Source organism: Panthera pardus, unplaced genomic scaffold (genome assembly GCF_024362965.1).
Source record: "Panthera pardus isolate Hobbes unplaced genomic scaffold, ASM2436296v1 HiC_scaffold_7, whole genome shotgun sequence".
Classification (NCBI taxonomy): Eukaryota; Metazoa; Chordata; class Mammalia; order Carnivora; family Felidae; genus Panthera; species Panthera pardus.
In genome coordinates, this window is record NW_026527002.1 from 46,988,241 (window position 1) to 47,011,792 (window position 23,552).

Genomic DNA, 23,552 nt, shown 5'->3' on the forward strand with positions numbered 1-23,552 from the left:
ACTATGAGCCATAAACCCTTAGGCAAACAACAGTTACACAGTTTTCGGAAATGAGAGATACAGCTATTAGCGTTTTATTCATTGGACCAAAAAAACATGTGGACAAGCCAACATCAATGTGCATAAGCTGTTTAGTCTTAGAAAACTTTCCTAGTCACAAATGATAGCAGAGCTATTTTACCATCTGTAGGAACGGCTTAGAGACTAAAGATAAACAGACATTTCTTATATTGCATAAGGTTAAAGAGGAAGGTGTGAGATCAGTCTCAGTTATATATTTGGTTTAGAATGCTTGTGGATACATTCATTCACTTACTCCATTGTTCAACACATTTATGGAGTGCGTCTTATCTGTATGATGTTAAGCACTGAAAAAACAGCAGCGTTTAAGATAAATTCCTTGCCTGCATAGAACAAATAGCTAATGGGAAATGTTGGTAATAAATAAGTAAACAGATAAATAAAATATTGGCACATGGTATGAAGGAAATAAACAAAGTAATGTAACCACTCAGTAAAAAGCAGCCTTACCAGTGTTTTTGGGTTTTGTTATTGGCATAAAAAAGCATATTAAATGTAACTGTGTTGTTCATTTATTTGTCTACTTATTTATATTCTCTCCTTCTGGACCGTAAAAGCCACATGATCAGGGACCTAGTCTTGTTTCTTGCTGTCTCCCCAGTGTGAAGACACTGGCTGGTACATAGTGGACACACGGTACATATTTGTTCAATATATTTATTTGGTGATGAAGTGAATATGATACAAACTGACAGAGGCCCTATGCACGATTAGGGGATGCAGAAAGCATTGTATTTGTATAGCATTCGTATTTAAGATCCTTAGTCAAAGTGTTTGACCAAACTGCTTTGGTTTGTCTTTATTTCTAAATATGACTTTTGGGTTTTAAACATTACAGTTGACCTAAAGCTGTTAAAAAATGCTAATCAGGGCGCCTGGGTGGCTCAGTTGGTTAAGCGTCCGACTTCAGCTCAGGTCATGATCTTGCAGTCTGTGAGTTCGAGCCCTGTGTTGGGCTCTGTGCTGACAGCTCGGAGCCTGGAGCCTGCTTCAGATTTTGTGTCTCCCTCTCTCTCTGCCTTTCCCCTGCTTGTGCTCTCTCTCTGTCTCTCAAAAATAAACAAACTTAAAAAAAATTATAAAAAAATATATTTGCCTTGGACTTGTTAATTTCACTTCTGAGACTATATCTTATTGAAATAATGAAGTATATGTGAATATTTAGCCATAAAGATAATTACATGAAGTACTATTTATGGTAGCAAAGTATTGGACGTCATTTAAATGACCAACAAGAGCAAAATAAAGTTTTGGCAAAGTTATTTTTAAAATTCAGTATAATAGTATTTTGCAATTACACTGAATTGCATTTTCCACAAGTTTATTTATTGACATGGAAAGATGCTGAAGAAGTATTAAGGGGGAAAAAAGCAAAGTAAAAATAATTGTTACAATACTGTATAAAAATATTTACATACTGTGGAGAAAGGGAGACAGACTGAGGGAGGAAACAGGAAATATTTACACAGACATGTTTTTTGTGGTTGTTTGTGAAGTAGATTGTGGTCTTTATGATGAATGCTTTTGTATTAAAGTGTGTATGCTTTTTTTAAAACGTAAAGATAGGGACGCCTGGGTGGCTCAGTCAGTTAAGCCTCTTGCTCTTGATTTCAGCTCAGATCGTGATCTCTTAGTCATGAGATCAAGCCCTGAGTCAGGCTCCAAACTGGGTGTGGAGCCTGCTTGAGATCCTTTCTTCCTTTCCTTCTGCCCTTCCCCCACTCATGCACACATGTTCTCTCTCTAATAATAATAATAATAATAATAATAATAATAATAAAAATGCAAAGATACATAGTTTTGCTTTAAAGTTTCCCTGGGGGAACCAACAGAAACATGGACAAAGGCCATGAACAGGCAGTTTATATAAGCAAACACCTGTTCAGCTATCCCGGATGTGAAGAGATGCTTGAACTCACAAGTGGAAGAAGAAATGCAAATGTTACGTCAGTAGGATACCACTTTGTACCCATTGGATTGGCAAAAAAAAAAAAAAAAAAAAAAAAAAAAGTTAGAAATTGGGTGAGAAAAAGGGGAAATAGGATTCTGGTGGAATCTAGATTGGCACAACACATTCTAGAGAATGGGTCTGGAGGGCCATTTTGGAGGGCATGTTAAAAAGTAGGTTTTTCTGTGATTAACCCTCAATACATGTCCTGGTAATAAAGAGAAAACCAAATCAAACTGACTTTATTTTATTATGGATTAATACGGACTTATTATTATTATGGACTTTGTTTTATTATAATTTATATCACGGATAGAAAAGGCAAATAGGACCTACTGCTTCTCTCCGCCTGATTCATACAAGCACGATGGGTTGTATTACTGTAAGAAAGTGGTGAAAATCTTGATAAAGGATCACGTGAACTTGGACTTTACAATAAGTGAGGAGGAAATGGATAAAAATGACTGGATATGTGAACTTTAGGAAAGCAGACTTCAAAATGTCACAGCATGAGCACAGGTTGTTAAAGCCTCGAGAAGCCACCAGCCCCGGAGTGACACAGCAACCCAGAAGGACACAGCTTGAAGAGATGACCATTCAGTCAGAATCATGTCCTATTTTGTAGGCAACGAACACTTGACACATCCTGGGAATTCGTCATAACACCCAGCTTCTGTCCTAGTGCAGCAAGAAAAACATTCATAAAGATTTTATTTATTTATTTATTTAAAAACATTTTTCTAGTGGCACCTGGGTGGCTCAGTCAGTTAAACGTCCGACTTCGGCTCAGGTCATGATCTCACGGATTGTGTGTTCGAGCCCCGCGTCGGGCTCTGTGCTGACAGCTCAGAGCCTGGAGCCGGCTTTGGACTCTGGGTCTCCCCTTAGAGAGAGAGAGACAGAGCATGAGCAGGGAAGGGACAGAGAGAGGGGGAGACACAGAGTCCAAAGCCGGCTCCAGTCTCTGAGCTGTCAGCACAGAGCCTGATGCGGGGCTCGAACCCACAAGCCGCGAGATCATGACTTGAGCCGAAGTCGGACGTTTGAGCCGCCCAGGCGCCACTAGATTTTATAAACAAAAAGACGTCTTCTCCTGGCCCCCACTGTGGGCTTGAAGTATGAGGGCACAGAGAAGTGTCCAGTCCCGATTGTGAAGGACATGATAGATCATGGTATAAATTTTAGCCCTGAGAAAAATTAGAAAAAGCACGTGATCTGACTTTCATTTCAGAAGAGTCATGATGAGACCTTTGAGAGAAAGAACATTTGTGATTAGGTGACCACCCTGTGAATGATCCAGACCTCGAAGGAAAGCAGATGGGCCGTGGACCTTGTTGCCATCCAGGCAGGACATGGCCGATGTTTATTTAGTACAGAATCAAAGTAGGACACAAGTAGGGGGAAATCCAGATGGTAAGCATAAGCTCAAACACTCAAGACATAGTGAGGATTAAAACTAGGACTGTTGGGGCACCTGGGTGATGCAGGTGGTTCAAAGTCCGACTGTTGATTTCGGCTTGGGTCCCGATGTCACGGGTCGTGGGTTCCAGCCCCGCATCAAGCTTCAGGCTCTGTGCTGACAGCGTGGGGCCTGCCTGGGATTCTCTGTTTCCCTCTTTCCCTGCCCCTCCCTCCCTCTGTGTCTCTCTCTTTCTCTTTCACTCTCTCAAAAATAAATAAATAAACATAAAAAATTAAACAAACAAAAAAGCAGGAACATCATGTCCAGGCCTTAATGCCAAGTACGACGGTGACAGTGGAGAGCGTGGGTAGTAGGGATCACTTGCAATGTAGTCTGTGTACCAGAAAGCTGGAGACCACTCAAGGGTCCATATCTGGGGAGAGCGGATAAGTAAACAGTGGCTGATGCTTACCACAGAATTCTCTACGGCTGCTGTTAGAAATAGGCATGCCACCAGCAATGTGATTAGAGACCCGAAGAGGTTCCTAGCTAAGGCTGCCAGATAAAATATAGGGTGCCCAGTTCAGTTTGAATTACTGGCAAACAACAGATACTTCTTCAGGATAAGTATATCCCAAATAACTGCTAGATCTGGCAAGTCTAGCCATAGCACAGCACAAGTTCCGGAAATAACAGCTATGCACACAGGCAAATCAACCCAACGTATTTTCTAAGCACACGTAGCAAACACCTCGATAGCTGTTGCGTTTGTGGGAGAGGATAGGGAAGAAAAATGAATACGTAAATATTTACATAAACACAGAAATAAACGAAGAGAAGGCCTCAAATGGACAAGTGGTAATAGGGAGGTGAAAATGATTAACTCAATTCTCTGCACCTAAATCTAAAAGGAAGTTAAAAAAAAAAAAAGTTTCCTTGCACTCTCCTGGAATCTCTCCCCTGGGTTCCCGCAACACTGCCTGGCTGATAACCAGCATATTGTTCTACCAGACCGTCCCTACAGATGACTCTGGCACCTTCCAGCACAACTAAGCTACAGGAATGTGAGAAGGTGAGGGAGTGGATAGGTGTCCAGGGATTCAGGAGGGAAAAACACTAATAATTCTGTAAACCTCGTAAAAAATGAAACCAATAAGCAAATCTCTTAGGAACATTGCTTCACCTAGATTTGCTCTCCTAATAGCAGAACATTCTCATAGAGAAAAATATTAGTAAAAGAAGATGTGCGAGCACAAATCCTTAACTGTTGCTAAGGGGTAGCCGGAAGAGTAGGCAAAGTTTAAATCTCCTCATTGGAAAATGACATTTAAGTACATGTCATCAAGTAACTCTTACTCTCTTAAAACTTTTTCTTTTTTAACGTGACAGCTGATTACAAGGAGAGCTTTAATACGATTGGAAACATCGAGGAGATTGCATATAACGCTGTTTCCTTCACCTGGGACGTGAATGAAGAGGCAAAGGTGAGTGAAAAAGTAGCATTGATTCATTTCTCGTGCCTTTTAAATAACGTCACCGTTCCCTGCAGATGATTCTTTCACAACAGCCTCTATAAGTAGGGAAAGATTTGTTAACTGAAGCCGGGGTAAAAAAAAAAAAAAAAAAAAAAAAAAAAGGAAATGAGCTTGTTATCTTTCTCTAGAAGTTACGCACATTCAGTTACGTGCAGTTAAATTGCCTTTTGGAGGATAAAGGAGAAAAGGGAGTGTGTGTGTTTCTCTGTGGCCTCTCGTGGGATGGGCCAAGCTGCATGCCCCTCCCCCGTCCTCCAGCTCCCTGTGCTTTATTTTAGCACATGATGCTGGCAAGGCTCGTCCATAAAACCTCGTTCACCTATACTGCAGATTCCCCTAAACAGCCCTGACTACTGCCTTCTACAGAGGCAGGAAAGTGTTCAGAGCTAATGTGTCCATCGGTAAGTGACTGGGCAGGCCTTCTGGCCCCATGACTCCTTCCAGACAGAGCCTGCTTGAGGGACGGGTACAGAAAGCACGACTGGGGGTCTCTGACCTTCATTCCCTGTGGTAGAGCTGGCACCGTTGCATTGAATCCTGTCTTTAATCCTTACTGCTTCAACTTTTGGTCTTTTTTCCTGGTCCCAGCATGGTTAGGAAAGGCAATGGTAAAATCTCCGGCGAGTTGTGCCCTGAGGGTAGATGTCCATACTGCACTGATTTGGGTAAAAAAAAGTAAGATGCATGGCTACTCAGGTCTGTCTGCCAGACATGAGTCTCTTTGATTTTATGAAAACTACAGACTCTGCTTATGCTCACTCTTCTTTCTGTGTTGTTTAGCTTCTGATCCTTGATCCTTATTTTGCACTTAAGAGAAGGTTCCAGATGAAACCTAAGCTTGTTTTCTGCCTCAGTTATGTACCATTTAGGAGGGTGTTAGAAGACTGTCTTCAAACTAATGAAAAGATCAATGTAAACAGTTCCCTTCAATGCTTTATTGTCTTCGAGCAGGGGGAAGGCTGGGTGAGAAAGGAAGCTGGATGGGAGTTTGTGGGCATGAGTTATGTACAAGATGAATTGCTCAGTGTCTCATTTCACTCAGGTATGAAGCAATGTAAATGAAATTGGCTTTAGGCCCAAGAAAGGTGACCCAAATGGGTGAGTGGCAACGGAGTGCCAGAACAGCCTGGAGAATGTTCCGGTGGCTCAGTGCATCCAAGGGGAGGAAGTAGGCCTTGCAACAAATGGATGGGAGGTCAGGTCCCACACAGAACTGTGGGGAAAGTTTGTCTTCTACGGTTCACTCCGCCTCCATTTAAAGTTCCTTGCTCAAATCTTGTGCTTCCCGTTCATAACTCCATTCCCTTAGCAGCTACATTGCTGGGGTAGATAATGAAAAGGCCATCTGGGCAATGGCACCATGGAGTGGGGGTTGAAGTCCTCAGAGAGTCATCTGACCTCCCTGGGCCTCAGTTCCCTCCCACATACAAACAACAGCACTTTTCCAGTGGTCTCTGCTGTACCACACATTGTGCTGGGATTATGACGTGGGAAGATCCAGGGCTCAGGCAGAGGCGACAGGGAAACCAATAACCCCACAACAGTGGGAGGGGTGAGAGGCAGGCCAACTATATAGGGAGCACAGGGATCAGGAAGACAGTGGGATCCTATCAGTGACAGTGTCTTGTCAGGGGCGCCTGGGTGGCTCAGTCCGTTAAGTGTCCGACTCTCGAGACTCTTGATTGCGGCTCCGGTCATGATCTCAAGGTTCGTGAGATTGATCCCTGCTCTGGGGTCTGCGCTGACATCACAGAGCCTGCTTGGGATTCTCTCTCTCCCTCTCTCTCTGCCCTTCTCCCCCTCACGCACGCGCGCGCGCACACACACACACAGTCTCTCTCTCTCTCTCTCTCTCGAAATAAATAAACATTAAAAAAAAAAAAGAAAGTGCCTTGTCAGTGTAAAGCAAGCTATAAATGTGAACTGTGATCATAGCCCCAGTTTTCATTATCAGGCGGTCTGTGATAATGAGTGCTAGTGGGTGAATGTGTCAGTAGGGACCTTTTGAAGAACGTGCCTAATCAGAGGCGATGGCTTAAATGATGGAGGCTCTGCAGTGAACTAGCAAGGTAGGTAATTTGGGGTTGAACTGACCTTTCTTTTAGCCTAGTGGAGATGATATCATTCATTTCCCATAGGTAGGAGCTCACTTTTCTTCTTGAAATGTGTGTGGTTGTGCATGTGTGTTGTTATGGGCTGACAAGTTTAAGCTCACATAGACCTTGACAAAGGGCAGTGGAGGATATTTCAGATTGCTTACTGTGGCAAAATGTTTGTTTAACATATATATTTTAGTGACTATAACTTGGTTGTTGCCATTGTATGCAGTCTGGGTTGATCAAATAAGTAATAAAAAAAAAAATAATAATTTTCCCCAAACTACTGGCAGAATTTTCAAAGAAAAACCGTAAAAGTTAAATTCACTTCATTCAGGAGGCTGAGAATATCTTATTGTTCAACCTGTGTACCCTAAGGTATTTCTTTAAAATATTACTGATTTTATAATAAGCAGATTGCAAAACAAAAAACAAAAAGCAAAGTTGTATGACTGTTGAGAAAATGGTTTCCATAAAGCAAGAAGTAAAAACATCCTTCCCACAGCAGAATTGTTTGTGATTTTCATGATGTGGACTTCTCAGGAGCCATTGACCTTGCCTTCAGGTTCCTATTTGTAACATCCACAGAGAAATTTTTTGTAGGTTATGAGGCCGGGGCCCCATTCAGTGTCCTACATTATTTTGGTTTATGTGGCCAGAGGACACAAAATTATGACCTCCAGCCTTTATGTGGGCCACAGAATTATATGCTGTGTTGTACCTCATGCATTTATGTACTCCTATTTCAAATTAAAAAAAAAAAATTTGCCCACATTTCATAACCAGGAGATTATAATTATTATTTTTTTAAATCTAGACTTCTGGATTCTTTTGGATAATTAAAGATTCTGGCACCCATGAGTCTAAGCATTTGCAAGGCCACGAGTGGCTCTTAGGAGATACTGGCTGTTCTTTTTAGTAACATCCTTTTCTCTAGCCTTTTCCATTCTGGAACTTTCCCTGCCTGGTCGTTGGGGACACGTGAGTTCTTAATGCCTCAACCACACCCTCTCAAACTACTGAATATGCAGTTTACATCTTCACTGGCTTTCAGTGTTGGGGAAGGTAGTGACACAGTGGAGGTTGCCAGCATTCCCGGGTGCCTTGGCCAGGCTTTGGCAGCCGGCCAGAGGTCGCCTTGTGTTAGCTCTGTTCAAGAGAGTTGCTGTGACCTTTTGAATGCCCACAGTGGTGGTAAATCTTGATCTTTGAATATGTTTAAAGAAAAATATCAGAAATTGGGGCGCCTGGTGGTGGGGGGGGGGGCTCAGTCTGTTAACTGTCCCTACTTCAGCTCAGGTCATGATCTCACGGTTCGTGAGTTTGAGCCCCGCGTCAGGCTCTGTGCCGACAGCTCGGAGCCTGGAGCCTGCTTCGGGTTCTGTGTCTCTCTCTCTCTCTCTCTGCCCCTCCCCCCCCCCCAAAATAAATAAACATTAAAAAAATTTTAAAAAATAAAAGAAAAACATCAAATCGCCTGGGTCCAAGTCTGAATACGTATCGACACATTTGATAATACCACTTCATGGTTAAAAATGAGATTTCCTTTGTGAAAGACCAGCTTTAAAGACAGCAATGTCAGAAGAGACATTACAAACATACTTTGAGTCACAGCAGCATCATTTGAGAAAACCATATGTCTTCCTACGATAACTATGTTAAAGAAGAGCTTTTATTTGGACGTTTAAGGTTCAGGGCGTTCACTAAAAAAAAAAATAACGGCCTGGTATTTGGTAGTCTTAGCACATATGCATAATCAAGACTCGATGATAAAAAGTTTATGCATTTTTCGAAAGCACAGTTCCTACTCTTTTCTTTTGTTGCTGTCCTACCTTGCATTTCTAGTTCTCCTTTAGCACAAATAGAAGAATGGCAAGGATGTGAAACTCTAATCGTTTAATCTAACGATAGGAAAAAGTTGGGCCAGGGAAGGTGTTAAAACTATTAGTTAGAATGAGGCCTGGGGATTAGCTGCAGATTTTCGGTCTCAGTTGCAGCACGGTTCTGGCAGAACTGTCAGAGTTCTTCTACCCAGAACCGGTTTTGCTGGTTGTGCCACAGCGTCCCTCTGTGCAGTGACACAGGCAGCAGAAACAGTCTGCAATGGGACATTCTTCTCCCCTCAGGGTCTGTGCTGTCTGGAAGCTCATGTAACACGAACTGGTGTCCCTGGGTCCCTGGGAATGACTCGGTGATATCTGGGTGGGTGAGGTCCTGAGTGTCCAAGCTGTCACAGACTGGAGATTGATGGGGGTCTGAGCACAGGGTGCTAGCACCGGAGTTCGGGCAGTCAGACACTCGTCCCGGCCCCAGAACAGCTGGCTTTGTGAATTGCCCCTCCCGAGCTGAGGTTTCCTCAGCTGGCAAATGGCAGGAAGAGGTGACAGAGAATTAAGGTCCAGTCCATGCGATTCTGTTGGGAAGGTCACAGTGCTTCATTCTTTCACATGACTCCCGTTTCCAAGGTCCTTTCACTTTTTCTTTTTTTCCCTTAGCCAAACGCTGGTACCTACAAAGTAGATCTGTTGCTCGCTAATCCCCAAGATGAGGAATTCCCAGGCAAGACCCTATTGAATTATTGAAGAGCGGTGAGCTCAGATTCCTGGCACCGAGCACTGCCTTTCTTCAGGCGATGACATCACCCCCAGAGCCGAAGGGCAGCAAACCCTAATTACAGACTCCCCTTTCTCCCAGATTTCTAAAGAGATTCTTGAAACCGGGCCCCTTGTTTTTGTCCGGTGCCGTTTTCTCTGTTCACAGTGATTTCAAGAAACCGCGATGTGCTACAAACGCCTCTCATGTGACCACAGAGAATTACGTGAGCATTAAGATGCTACTTGGTGCTCTGAGGAACAAGTTTCCTTTCTGTGTATTTTCTACCGGAACACCATAGCACTGTCTCCCCCATTTCTATGCTTCATTCTTTCTGTGGTGTATAAGCTAAGACGAAGGAGGCTTCTTTCCATGAAGCCGTTTTTAATCCCTCTGCATCCAAGCCTTTTGGAATGATCTTGATCCAGTAAAAACGTCCCTCCTCCCTTAACTACCAGCACTGCTAAATAACCAAGCAGTTAGATAAACCCACTACTACTCTGTCTCCCATCCCTGGTTTTTAAAAGAATTTATTATAATTCAATAATAGGAAATTCTGTCACTCCTGGGTTACTCTTGGCTGCCTGTCACCTGTGCCTGTGTGCAGAAGCAGGGATGACCCTCCAGAGCAATGCCTACCCCGTCCCTCCCCTTCTCTGTGCTGAGTTGCAGGAAGGGGCTCTGGGGGGGTCGCTAGTCTAGCTTCTACTCTGCCGTATCAGCAGTGAATGTTCTTCCTGCCTTTGGGGGTTCAGGGAGGAACTTTCCGAAAGGAAGTTGTTGCAATTTTAGAAAGGGTCAAGGACACAGATAAGCCGTATGTTTTTATCCCTGTTAAACTTTTGTGCTGAAATTGGGGGCGGGCAGGGCTGAGACCGGGTCAGGGTGGGGCAGGGAACAGAAGGGTGGTGAGACGTTATAGATCATTTTCTTGTGTATCTCAGATTCTGATTCCATTAAATATCGACTCCTACGTAGCAGGCACTGCAAGATTAGGCAAGTAGACAAGGTGGACTTTAAACATATATCCTCCAGAGTCCATGCTGTTAAACATCCCATGAGAGGGAAATCTGCATTTTTTTTTTAGACAAAAGCATACTGTGATTTTTCTTCTCAAAGCAATTTATGGAGTACAGCTCCAGAGAAAAAGAAAACAAATGGTTGGCCCCATCTCCTTGAGTAAAGCAGTTCAATCAAGCCACCATGATTTTGTCACTCTGTCTCCTTACTGCCCACCAGCAAGATGGGTTCGCTGCTCCAACACAGTCTCTCTCTGTCCACGTCTTTGGTTGCCCTGGTACATTTTCTATTGATATTATGCATATTATTGATTAGAATGAATATGGGAATGAGGACTGTTCAGCTGAGTGTGTGTGTGTGTGTGTATTAGCCTTACATTAGTGATCTCATTTGCACGATTGCTAACTTTGTATTAATTAAAGATCGGTGCATGCTTTGTAATGTAACTCTGAGACATCCCAGTGTTTTCTTCACCACAGTGATATACATTTATACTCCTCACTTCTCTCCAGCTGCTTTCCTTGGTATCCTGAATTTCATTTTCATATTCATGTGCGTTATTTTTGTACACTTTTCTTTTACGCTTTTGTTTCTGTTGTGAACAGTGGTATAATGCTGTTATGAACCGTGAAGACTATTCTTTTCTCTTTTTTGCAATGCCATGAGGGAAGCACAACATGAAAAAAAATTCAAGGCAAGAGTAATGATTATCATTAGAGAAAATAAAGTTTACAGGAGGCACACAACGGTTTTTAGCTTTATGTTTGCAACTTGAGAATAATCCAATAAACGAAAGCCCACATTTACCGATCTAGTAAATTCAAAGTAAATATTTACACATAAGCAATATTCATTTTAGAGATATGTTCCTCTAACTTTGTGGTCCCTTTGGATGCTTTAAATGAGTTGGATTTATGGAAGAGATTCCCATGTAATTTTTTAAATTGTAAGGAAATTCAGGGTGAGGGGGGTACATGTTGATATTTCTTCTGAGCCCTATTTTCCTTAATGTTTGTACCTTTTATTTATTGCATTTATATCTGATTTTGCTCTGATCCCAAGGAGATATTACATGAGAACTGAGACCCGGTTTGAGGGAGAGAAACATGGATGTGCTGAGAAGAGTCAGCTGGCTGGCCTGGAAAATCAAAATGGAAGTTGGGAATAAAAAGTGTCCTATATTTGTAAACCCATTCTTAAAATAGAAAATGGAGGGGCGCCTGGGTGGTTCGATTGGTTGAGCGTCTCACTCTTGGTTTCGGCTCAGGTCATGATCCCAGGGTTGTGGGATCGAGCCCTGCATTGGGCTCCGTGCTGAGTGTAGAGCCTGCTTAGGATTCTCTCACTGTCTCCCTCTGCTTCTCCCCCAATCGCACATGTGCACTCTCTCTCGCTCTCAAAATAAAAAAATAAAAGAAAATGGCGTTTGTTTAATGTCCCAGCATGGCCCTATAGCTGCCTTGGACTAAGGACGTTTGATGTGGCCTGTGTCATGAATTCCTTCACGTTGTGAGATGTGAGGAGAGCTGTCGTGGGGGGTGACTTACTCTGTCCCCATGTACTCCAGGGTGCTTCCTTTTCTCGATGCACGGGTTAACCCTTTCTCTTCCCAGTGCTGTCTTTTCTAGGTACAGCTAGCGGTCGGTAAGCTAAGCTTAGCTTTTTGCTCCATCAGCTGCTAATGGATGGGAAAGACAGCTTTTCTGTCCTCATTATCTCAATTTTAGTAGCTTAACAGACAGGCTGGTGGAAACACCAGTGCTTTGATCAGGGCCTACGTAAAAATACTAAGTTGGCGAAAATGTAAGTGTTCTCACCGCCTTGTACACTGCAAATTATCCAGTCTCTTTTTGTGGGAAATAAGGTTATGCTAATTGAAAGACTGGCTTGAAATTCACCAAATCATGGTGAATCTGTTAAATCATCCCAAATTTATTATATCTCTCATTCCTTCTCTTTCCTTTCCAATACTTCTTTTTGGTCTAAAATAGTTCATCAGTTCTTATTGGGCCACCTCACAGCACTTAGAAAATTATGGTCTCTGTAGTCTTGACAAATCTCACCTTCTGATGGGATGCTTCTAAATGGACTGTGTTCTCTCTCTGCCACACTCCAGTGCTGGATCCCAAGGCAGAAGACAAGATAATGTAAATATTGGTTTTCAGGGTGAAAAAAGAAGCCAAAGTACTGGCTAAGGATAGCCATACTCCTGATGCCCCATGGGCTCATGACCTGGCTCATTACCCCAACCCCCAACTTCCTGCCAGCAGTCTGGGGAGCTCTCCTTTTGCTTATAAGACAGTCTGGGATGAGATGAACTTGATAGCTATTGCTGAGTAAGAAAAAGTTACATCCCAATTTTTCGTCTAAGGAGGGCCCAGTTTTAAACAAGTCATCTTGTGGAAGGTTAGAGAACGTTATAAGGCATCTTTCATGGTCTCAAAGGTATAAGGCATCTTTCGTGGTCTCAAAGGTAAAGAAAGGCTTGGGGGAGGCTCCGGGGTGGGGTCGTGAAAGGTCCAGATACACACTGCGAAGCAGGGCAAATGGCATTTTTATGTGTTTGCTGGGGCGTGGTGTGGGTGAAGGAAGTTTTAGAAGGGAAAGGTAAACATTTGCTGGAGTCTTTGGTATTGAACTTAAACAAAGCCATGCCTTTGTTCCAGTTTTATAAGGTAATGGTTGGTAGGAAAAGCTCTAAAGCTAGAGTTAATTCACATATAGAAGGAATAATCTGTGGAAGGCATCTCACTGAAGATATCAATGGCCTGATCTTTTGTTAGGTTGTGGAGTATCCATGGTTTCTGGACTGAATTCTGCTCAGGGCTCTGTAATTTCCATGCATGAATTACTGTATGTGTGCCGAGAATTAAATTACAGATTTGGATTTCATAGACCGATGGCGGTGCGTGTGTATGTGTGTGCGCGCGTGCGCTCTCATGCACACACATGCACCAAGGTTAATATTTATTCAATGATTACTACATACTGGGCACTCCGCCAGGTGCTTTATGTATATTACGCAATATTCATATCTTAAGTGGATAACACTTTTCATTTAAATAATGAAGACTTTGAAGCCCAGAGAAGTTAGCCAGCTTAATGAAAGTTGCACAGCTAACGCGGAGCAGAGCCAGAACTCCCACCTTGGGCTATCTAAAGCACGTACTCTTTCAGCACTGCCGTTTTGTATTGAGGAGGATCGAGCAGGAACATATCCGACATTATTTCTGGCAAAGGGGCGGTCACTCCTTCGAAGCAGCTTGCCTCTTGCATATCATGCACTAGGCCAGGCAGTGGAAATTCACGGACAGATAAGCCAGGCAAAGTGTCTGCTCTCGGAGAACATTTTGGCCAGGCTGAGAAGTAAGACATAGCTGTAAATAAATGTAATATGAATGGAAGAGTGACAAACATTCTTATGAAAATAGAGGTAAAGTGCCAGGAAAGGTCTGGAAAGGGAGAAAATTCTTTTTTTATTTAAAAATGTCCCCAACTTTTTCCTTAAAGAAGTTAGAGGGGTGCCTGGGTGGCTAGGTCGGTTAAATATCTGACTTCTGCTCAGGTCATGATCTCAGTTAGTGAGTTCAGGCCCCACATCGGGCCCTGTACTGACAGCTCAGAGCCTGGAGGCTGCTTCGGATTCTGTGTCTCCCTCTCTCTCTGCCCCTCCCCCGCTCATGTTCTGTCTGTCTCTCTCAGGGATGAATAAACGTTAACAATTTTTTAAAAAAAATTACAAATGAAAAGTTGAAAGAATAATACAATTATCGCCACATACCCTTCACTGGGATTGACTCATTGTTAATACTTTGCCAGATTTCTTTTATCTTTTCTCTCTCTCTCTCCCTCTGTCTCTGTCTCTGTCTCTCTCTCTCTCTCTCTCTCTCTCACACACACACACACACACACACACACACACACACACACACTTCGCTTCTAAATACTGTAGCATGTAGAGAGATCACCTTTCTGTGGGATCAGGGAAGACATGGGAGGATTTGGCATACGGGCTGTGTCGTAAGGGTCCGTTGTAATGTAAGCACATGGAAGTTGGAAAGAGGAGCACGTCAGGTGGAAGAACAGGATGCTCGAAGGTGTGGCGTGGAGAGCGCAAGAAGAGCAGGGAATTTGGGGCAGGAGAGCTGTTAGGAGTTGTTTGTAAAGAGGGGAGGACAGAAGTCATGGGAAAGGATGAGATTCAGACTCACCCCACTGAGGCATGTTGGAGGAACCAGACAAGAAAGGGGTGGTCAAGAAGGAGACTACAGAAGAAGGCAGAGAGGCAGGGGATGGAGCCGGGGAAGAAGGAAGAACTGGCCAGTGAAGTCAGTGCAGTAGGTCGTGGTTTCTCAAAGCCTGGCCTTCCATGTGTGTCATCCACCTCAACTTGGGTTAGATGTGCAAGTACTTGGATCTCTCACCTCGGACCTACTGATTGGAAACTCTGGGCATGGGGCCCTGTAATGCATATTTTACCCAGACCTCCTGGATGCCTACTAAATAGGAAAACCCTGGCTTATAAATTTGCTATTGAGTCCTCAAAGAAAGCAATTTCAGTCAAATTGTGAGGACAAAAGCCAGATTAAAAGTAGTGACATGGGGGGTCACCTGGGTAGCTCAGTCGGTTAAGCGGCCGACTTCGGCTCAGGTCCTGATCTCGCGGGCCGTGAGTTCGAGCCCCGCGTCGGGCTCTGTGCTGACAGCTCAGAGCCTGGAGCCTGTTTCAGATTCTGTGACTCCCTCTCTCTGACCCTCCCCCGTTCATGCTCTGTCTCTCTCTGTCTCAAAAATAAATAAACGTTAAAAAAAATAAAAAATAAATAAAAATAGTGACATGGCCTTATATACTGTGAAAAATTTATATGTGCATGTGTGTACGAAATCCATGTTGAAAGACACACGTTGCATCCTCGTAAGATGAAAAGACTGCAAACAGCCCAATGGTAAAGAAATTATTACTCCTTATTTCACAGTTCTTTAAAAATGAAAAGGGCTATCTTCAAAATTTATTTAGTAAAGCAAGATGCATAACTATGTTTACTGTGGTACCATTTGTATAAAAAAGAATAATGATATGTATTGCATGGCATATTTCTAGAAGGATACACAAGAAATTATGAAAGATCCTCAAGAGACTGTTGGTTGTTTAGAGAACTATGCAGGGTGGGGGGGAGGTGTTTTCAGTTAACTCTTTTGTGCCTTTTGAATTTTGTGCCATAGCATTACAAACTCAAAGCAAGTTTTAAGTATTAAACATGAGCCAAAAGGATTCATATAACAACAAATGATCAGAAAGTTGAGTCACTGAATCTTTTCAGTCTGTATTTACATCCTTCCTCTGACCGGGAGCTCATTATTTATGAAACAGGCCACCCCACTGTGGTATAAGGTCCAAATTCTTCCTCATCCTGAGATGCTGTTTCACAAGCTGTGTTCAGGTGAGGGGCAGTAAAGGTCCTGCCTGAGAGATTTCTCTCTTGCTCTCTCCCTGTCAAAGCCTGTGACTCCACCCTTCTAGAAGTGTTGTGCAGAGAGTGATTTTCTGTTGTAAAAATCAGTTCACTTCAATTAAATATCTTTTTGCTCAAATTAATGTGAATCCTAATTAACCTGCCTTTGAATCATTTGGCGATAGCGTCTCAAGATGCCTTGAGAGAGAATCGAGGGAGGAAGGAGGGCTTGAACTGGGGGACTGGAGGGGACACAAAGAACTAGCCTTGCAGGGGGAGCAGCTGGGGGTGGGGGGCAAAATGGGCGTGGCTTTGTTGGCTGTGCCATCAAGGTGAGGAAGGGCTTGGGGTCAGAGAAAGGAGCAACCCTAGAGACCACGGTGATGAGGAAACTCCCTTAGATTTTCACAGCACTGTACAGTTTCAGACCTAATCTCATTTTATTTTTTTAAACATCTATTTATTTATTTTGAGAGCGAGAGAGAGAGAGTAGGAGCAAGCAAGCAGGGGAGGGGCAGAGAGAGAGAGGGAGAGAGAATCCCTGCTCTGACAGTGCAGTCCCCGACTCAGAGCTCGAAGTCACATACTGTGAGATCGTGATGAGCGCTGAAATTGAGCTGGATGCTTAGCCAACTGAGCCACTCAGGCGCCCCAGACATAATCTCATTTTAAAGTGGCGCACTACTGAGGTAGAGATTGTTGTGCCTATTGAAAAATGAGGCAAGTGAGGCTTAGAAAGGGCAAACAATTTGTCCAAGGCCACAGGGCTGGGATTTGCATCAAGTACCTGACTCTGAACTTCCTGTACATTTTTTTCCCTCGCTGCACTTTCCCCTCATTTGGCTTCCAGTTTCCAAGAAAGCTCTGTCTTTTTTTCTTACATAACTTCACTTTTGAGTCGATCCTATTTAATCCTTGCTTCCGAGGCTCTTAGGCCCCCCACTCCACCTTTCTGCAGCCTCTGACATTCGCCTTCTCTTAATGTGGGAACACCTCCTCCATCTTAGAAGAACGCCTCTGCGTGGCCGTCCTGTCTGCTACCTGCTTCCCCTATTCCTGTTCATCCCACCTTCCCCCACCACACTCCCCAGCTGAGAAGCCTTCTGTCTGTCTCCAAGTCTTGGCTCACCCCAGCGATCTAGCTTTCTGCCCTTCCCTCCATTAGTCGGGCCTCTCAAAGGGATACAGGACCTCTTTACGTCTGAATCTGGTGGCCTTTGCTCAGCCTTCACTCTCCTTGTCCTCTCTGTGACTTGAATGTTGAGTGCTACGGCTGGAGTTCTATCTGTCTTGGCCCCGATAATACATAACTTGACCTCATTAGGTGTTCATGACTTGATCACAGTGACATACACATCGTGGTTGGCCTCTTCCCTCACCAGGCGCCTTCCTTTGGGCTCCACCTTAACTTCCCCCTACACCCTCCTCTCCCACAAGGCTTGCCTCGTTACTCTTTTCAGAGTCAGCATCCATCTGTCTTCCAACTCGTGACACCTATACCAAATCTTCCCTGGCTGACTTGCCGATTTCTCTCCTTTTCATCAAGTCTTACAGAACTTATAGTCTGGGATAGTCAGTTTAGTATCTAATTCTCTACATTTCACAATAGCAAAAACTGTAACATCTCTCTTCTTTCTTGAGGATAGAACTGTACCAAACACTCCCTTATTTCCCATAGCATACATAAATAGCATCATCCATGGCGCACACACACACACACACACACGTACGTATGTATGTTCATCCAGAGTATATAGTTGGTGCTCACTTTATGTTTGTTGATATGCAAGCAGGTAACAAATTTTGAGGATAAATCTGATCAGAGCAGCTCATTCTGCTGTATTATCTTGATGACTTCAGCTACTCAAAGCAATCTTGGCTCCTAAGAGGTTCGGCTAAAATGAAGGCAAGAGTATGGATAAAGAGGGAAATGTGTTTTTAGAAGGGTAATTTTCTCTTAATGCATTAGACAAATATTTGTTGAGTATTTATCATGGGACTGGCACTAGGATTAGAGTGACCTTGAGGCAGACAAGGGCCTCCTCTTATGGGCTTGCAACCCCGTGGAGCAGACAGGCAATTAGGCACTAAACAGAAAAACAATAAGATAAATCCAAACGATGTCAAGTACTATGAAGAAAATAGAGGAGCAGCGTTATAGAGTTTGCTTCTGGTCCTGGGCTGAGGTGGGAAGAGGAGGAGGAAGATAACTCTAGACGGGGTGGTCAAGGCAGGTATTTGAAGAGTTGGCACTGGACTGAAATCTGAATGAGAAGGAGCTGGCAATGTGCGGGACAGTGTGTGGGGCAGCACTGGAGATCGAGGGCACAACAAATAGCAAAGGCTGTCAACCGGGAACAAGCTTGGTTTGTTGAAATGGAAAACGTTGAAGACTAAAAGAATATGGAAAACTATGGTAGACTCTGTGAATAAACCTAATGTGTACGTATGTATATGCAGACATACCCAGAGTATCTGTAGGAGAAAATAAAGAATTATATTATGAGATTTTAAGTAATTCCCTAAAAGTGCTATATAAATGGAAGTGTCAGAAAATCTAAATTTCTTAGGTTCTCAAGAAAATCACAAATTCTCTCATTTTTTAAAAATGTTTATTTATTTTTGAGAGAGAGAGAGAGTGAGAGAGCAGGGGAGGGGCAGAGAGAGAGGGAGACATAGAATCCGAAGCAGGCTTCAGGCTCCAAGCTGTCAGCACAGAGCCTAACTCGGGGCTCCAACCCATGAACCATGAGATCATGACCTGAACTGAAGTCAGATGCTTAACCAACTGAGCCACCCAGGTGCCCTTATCTCATCATTCTTGAATCCCACCATGTAGCATAATACCAGGCACAGACAGAAGACACATGATAAATATTTGATAAATTAATGCCTGAAGGCAATGAATGAATGAATGCCTAAGACCGAAAGGTTATGTGTTCATATTGTCTACTTTTAGGCTGTCTTTCTGTCTTAATTTGGCATTGCCTCTGCACCCAAATACCATCATATAAAATGGAAGAAAAATGCTGATATTTAAGAAAACCACCCATATGGTCTTTAATAATTCTAAGAACCAAGAGGAAAACAGAGTGGGGAGATTGGCAAGAGCACACTTATGTATTTATATATTGTTTGTGTTTTAGAGGGAGAATGCTGATTTCTTGTTGTACGCTATGTCGCTCTAATCTGGAGGCTAATGCTTCTGCAATTTCTTGGAAAAGAGCTCTTCACGTCCCAAAATAAGGAAATAAGTAGCTGTCTTCATCTTTAATCAGAAAAATCTTAAAATGCAAAATACATTGTTTAAAGAGGAAAAGATAAATGTTTTCCATCAAATCATCGACATTATGATTTTTTAAATCCCAACTTGCGGGGCGCCTGGGTGGCTCAGTCAGTTAAGCCTCCGACTTCAGCTCAGGTCATGATCTCGCGGTCCGTGGGTTGGAGGCCGTGTCGAGCTCTGTGCTGACAGCTCAGAGCCTGGAGCCTGTTTCAGATTCTGTGTTTCCCTCTCTCTCTGACCCTCCCCCATTCATGCTCTGTCTCTCTCTGTCTCAAAAATAAAAATAAATGTTAAAAAAAAAATTAAAAAAAAAATCCCAACTTGCTTTGTAAATCAAAGATAGACCCATTTATTTTAAAAGCAAGCTCTTGAAAAAATCTTAGGGGTTAATAATCGAGTTAATGTGGTAATTCTAAACCTCATTGATTTGTATTTATTTTGAGAAATCTTACTATATGCTTAGTGCACAACTGAGAGTTATTATATTCTGGGCAAAGTCACTTGTCTTTTGTAGGAACTACAAACTGGAAATTGTAATTCACATGTAAAAAAAAAAAAGGGTTTATTAAGAAATGTCAATTGTCATGAGACTGCCTCTGTTTCTGGAAAGGTCTTGGTATATTTAGAACCAATCTTTCTATCTGAATCAATTTTTGAACCAGTGACAAAATTATAATACTATCTATTATCTGCCTAGATACACTTGATTTAATTATTATTTTTCTAAAAAATAAATTACGTACTGTCAGAATTACAGGAATATTAATAGCTGAGGTTTTGAAAGCATTACATGAACGTATATAATATTCATAATTATTGGGTGACATACCCAATTGTTCATGGCATTTATATGCTCTTTACATAATCAGGGCTCCTACTGGAGTGAAAAAGAATTTTCTGTGCTTGACATTTGGATGAACGTTTGGTGGGGAGAAAGCATACCTTTTCCCTAAGTTTCTGTAGCACGCATTTGCAAACAGTACTTTGTAGATAAACTTCCAAGAAAATGGCTTTCACATTTGCCGGCTGTGCGTGGAGCTGGGACATGTTTGGGTTTGCAAGATGAAACAAATAAATGCTTATCAGTTCTCAAGCCAGGGTTTTAGTTAATGTCCTTCCATCCCTTCCCATCCCCTCCAGTCCCCAACTGCAGTTAAAGTTCAACCATTTAGGTTTTAAGTGCAGCACAGTGAGACTATGATTGATACCATGGGGCACTGAAACTGTGCTTTACTATTGGGTTCAGGCAGCCAGGCAAGAGGAGAGCGGTGCCAACTCTATTATAAAATCCCTGTTAAGATAGTTTTGGGAGCTGCCAGCTCAATGTAGCAGAGAAGGCAGAGTCTCATGTCGTTTAGTTTGTATGGGATCAGGAGGCCATGAATCAAAAAGAGCCCATTGGACCTTTACTAAGAATCTCTCCCATTAAAAGGACCTAGTCTAAGTGTGTCCAGGTACAGTCTCGTGTGTTGTAGCTCATTTGACCTTTAAAGACCTTCTCTACCGGGTGGCTGACCGCTACAGCTCCACCAGGGAGGATTTAGTCTATTTATCGTAGTATATTGCCAGCGGATCTGTCCTACTCAAGCGGTCCTTGTAAATATACACATTCCATCAGCCCAGCTCTCTTAGTTGGGACTTGGAGCTGACAAAGGCCACAATTATCATTGCATCCTGCCTGAGTGTGGTCCACTGTATGTGATGTATGGGTTAATTCACTGACCCAAGTGTGAACCCTAATACCTTAGGAAATACACATCAGAACACTTTTCTCTTTTGGATTCTGTAGTACTAGGAAGGTTTTATGAGGGAGTAGAAAAGAACCAGTCTGTACTGAGGCCCCCCGTGAGTTATAGTCACTACAGAAAGATTTCTGTATGAAATCCATGGTCAAAAATAACGGACAATGGCATAGTTCCCCAGAGTGGTCATTGATTTGCTGATAGAAAGCTGTGTTTTATACATTCTGGCCAAGATAAGCCTATTGTCAGTAACAACAATAACAATAGAAGAAGTCAAGTGTTCCCAGGAAAGTATACTTTTATTTGTTGGTTTGACCTAAAGATCAGCATTTGACGACGACGTTGTAGTCTTTAGAGCTCCATCATGTTGCTTCTCTCTCCCCATCTGGCCTCTGACTTCCGTGATTACAGGACTACAATTGGTGCATCTGTCCTAGTCCCTAGCACAGTCTCAGGAACATAGTAGGTATTTAAAAATATTTGTGGCACACATCAATGTTCTCTGCAGTCAGGGCATCTCCAGGAGCAGCAGACTGCATTTGCTGTCTACTTTTACCCTGAAAGTTCAGGAGGAGAGACAGGCCTGGTGTAGTCTTTCTCAGTGGTCTTTATCACTCAGTTCCCCTGAATCACTTGACATTTGAATTTTGAGTCCTTTTTCTCTACCATTACTAAATAATGATAGTCCATAGTCTCATCCCAGTGTCTGTGAGGGCTTTGTTTCACACATGTCCTCCAGGTTCAGTGCCGTGTTCTGTGTTCTCATGACCTCTGTACTTGACCACCCTGTGTTGGTTATTACTGGATTACTCCTCTGTCCTCCCCTTGGACCGTTCACTACATGAGGCAGGGGTCTGGCTTTGTTCTCTGTCCTCAATGTCTAATGTTGTGTTTGACTTACATGGGCTTGTGTTGATGTTTATAGGATGAATAATAAGAATGAATGAATGAATGAATGAATGAATGGAAGATATCCATGGTTACATCATCTCTAGGCACTTGTTTTCATATGATGGCTGGAAAAGTGAGGGTCTGTGGCACAGTGCACAAGGTTGTTGTAATTAGCATGTCACTAAGACATTTCATCTTAGCCTTATTGTTGATGTGGTGCGTTATCGCTGTGTTTCTCATGACCAAGTAAGAGGCTCAGAAATAAAATTAAAAAATGATCTTTGTATCGATATAGCACTAAAAATGAGATATCTGCTTGTATAAATTACCAAAAACCTACAGGTAATAGAGCTTAAAATGATTTAGATCAATCCTGGTAGTAAAATCAAAGATTTGAACGGCCTTTAAAATGCAGCTCATGCCAGCGGCTCTTTGCTTTTGCAGGACTGTTCTTTTTGATGTTGCTGTGACACAAAAGGTCAAGGGTTTGAGAGTGAATGACAATTTTCAGTGGGACCAAATAAAACATGGGTCACATAATGCATCTATGCAGTTGTTTTCAGAATATTTAATAATTTACATTTTCATCCTTCAGGGAAGGATTTTAAAAATAATTTTAGGAAAAAAGTTGAAAACCAAAGACAATAAGTGACTTGTCTGAGGTCTCTTAGCTGGTTAATGTTGGAGCTAGAACTAAAACTTTGGGCTTTTGGGGGGAGCCTGACTGGCTCAATCTGTGGGGCCTGCGACTCTGGATCTCGGGGTCATGAGTTTGATCCCCACATTGGGTGCAGAAATTACTAAAAAAATTAAATAAACTTGGGCCGCCTGGGTGGCTCAGTCGGTTGAGCGTCCAACTTTGGCTCAGGTCATGATCTCGCGGTTGACGAGTTCGAGCCCCGCATTGGGCTCTGTGCTGACAGCTTAGAGCCTGGAGTCTGCTTCCGATTCTGTGTTTCCCTCTCTCTCTGCCTCTCCCCCGCTCATGCTGTCTCTCTCTGTCTGAAAAATAAAGATAAACATTAAAAAAATTTTTTTAATTAAATAAACTTAAATAAAACTTAGGGGTTTTTCTACAGATAAACTTATTGATGGATTCATCACATGTTTATTGAATGCCTATTCTCCACCACACTCTACATTAGGTACGCCTAATACAAAAATAGTAAGAAATGGCCTCAAATCTCAAAATTAATAGTCAAGGAGGAAAAACAGATATATAAACAAATAACTATTTCAATGCAGTAGTGTGCAAGGGGAAATGTTCCCTACTTTTGTTTTTGGTTTTGTTTTATCCCACAGGTCAGAGATTTGAGAAAGTGATGTAATATTAGAAGTGACAGCTTTAATACGTTGAAGAGATAGCTGTTTACACATCTGATTTATGCATGTTTGAAAAATAGGTAAAACTTTGCTGATATGCCTAAAGGAAAGCATCAATTGTCTATTTCAAGATTTAATAGGAAAACAACAGTTTTTATATATTTAAATTATAAATTGCGATAT

General features: G+C 42.5%; 1 protein-coding gene across 4 annotated transcripts in view; it reads left to right on the plus strand.

The window, feature by feature from the left end:
- Positions 1-23,552, plus strand: part of GRHL2 (grainyhead like transcription factor 2) — a 170,389-nt gene that overhangs the window by 101,952 nt on the left and 44,885 nt on the right. For all 4 annotated transcript variants that reach the window (XM_053896592.1, XM_019467969.2, XM_053896591.1 and 1 more), the window contains exon 8: positions 4,821-4,915. In XM_053896592.1, coding sequence (XP_053752567.1) covers positions 4,821-4,915 — 95 coding nt within the window. The remainder of the gene's footprint in view (positions 1-4,820; positions 4,916-23,552) is intronic.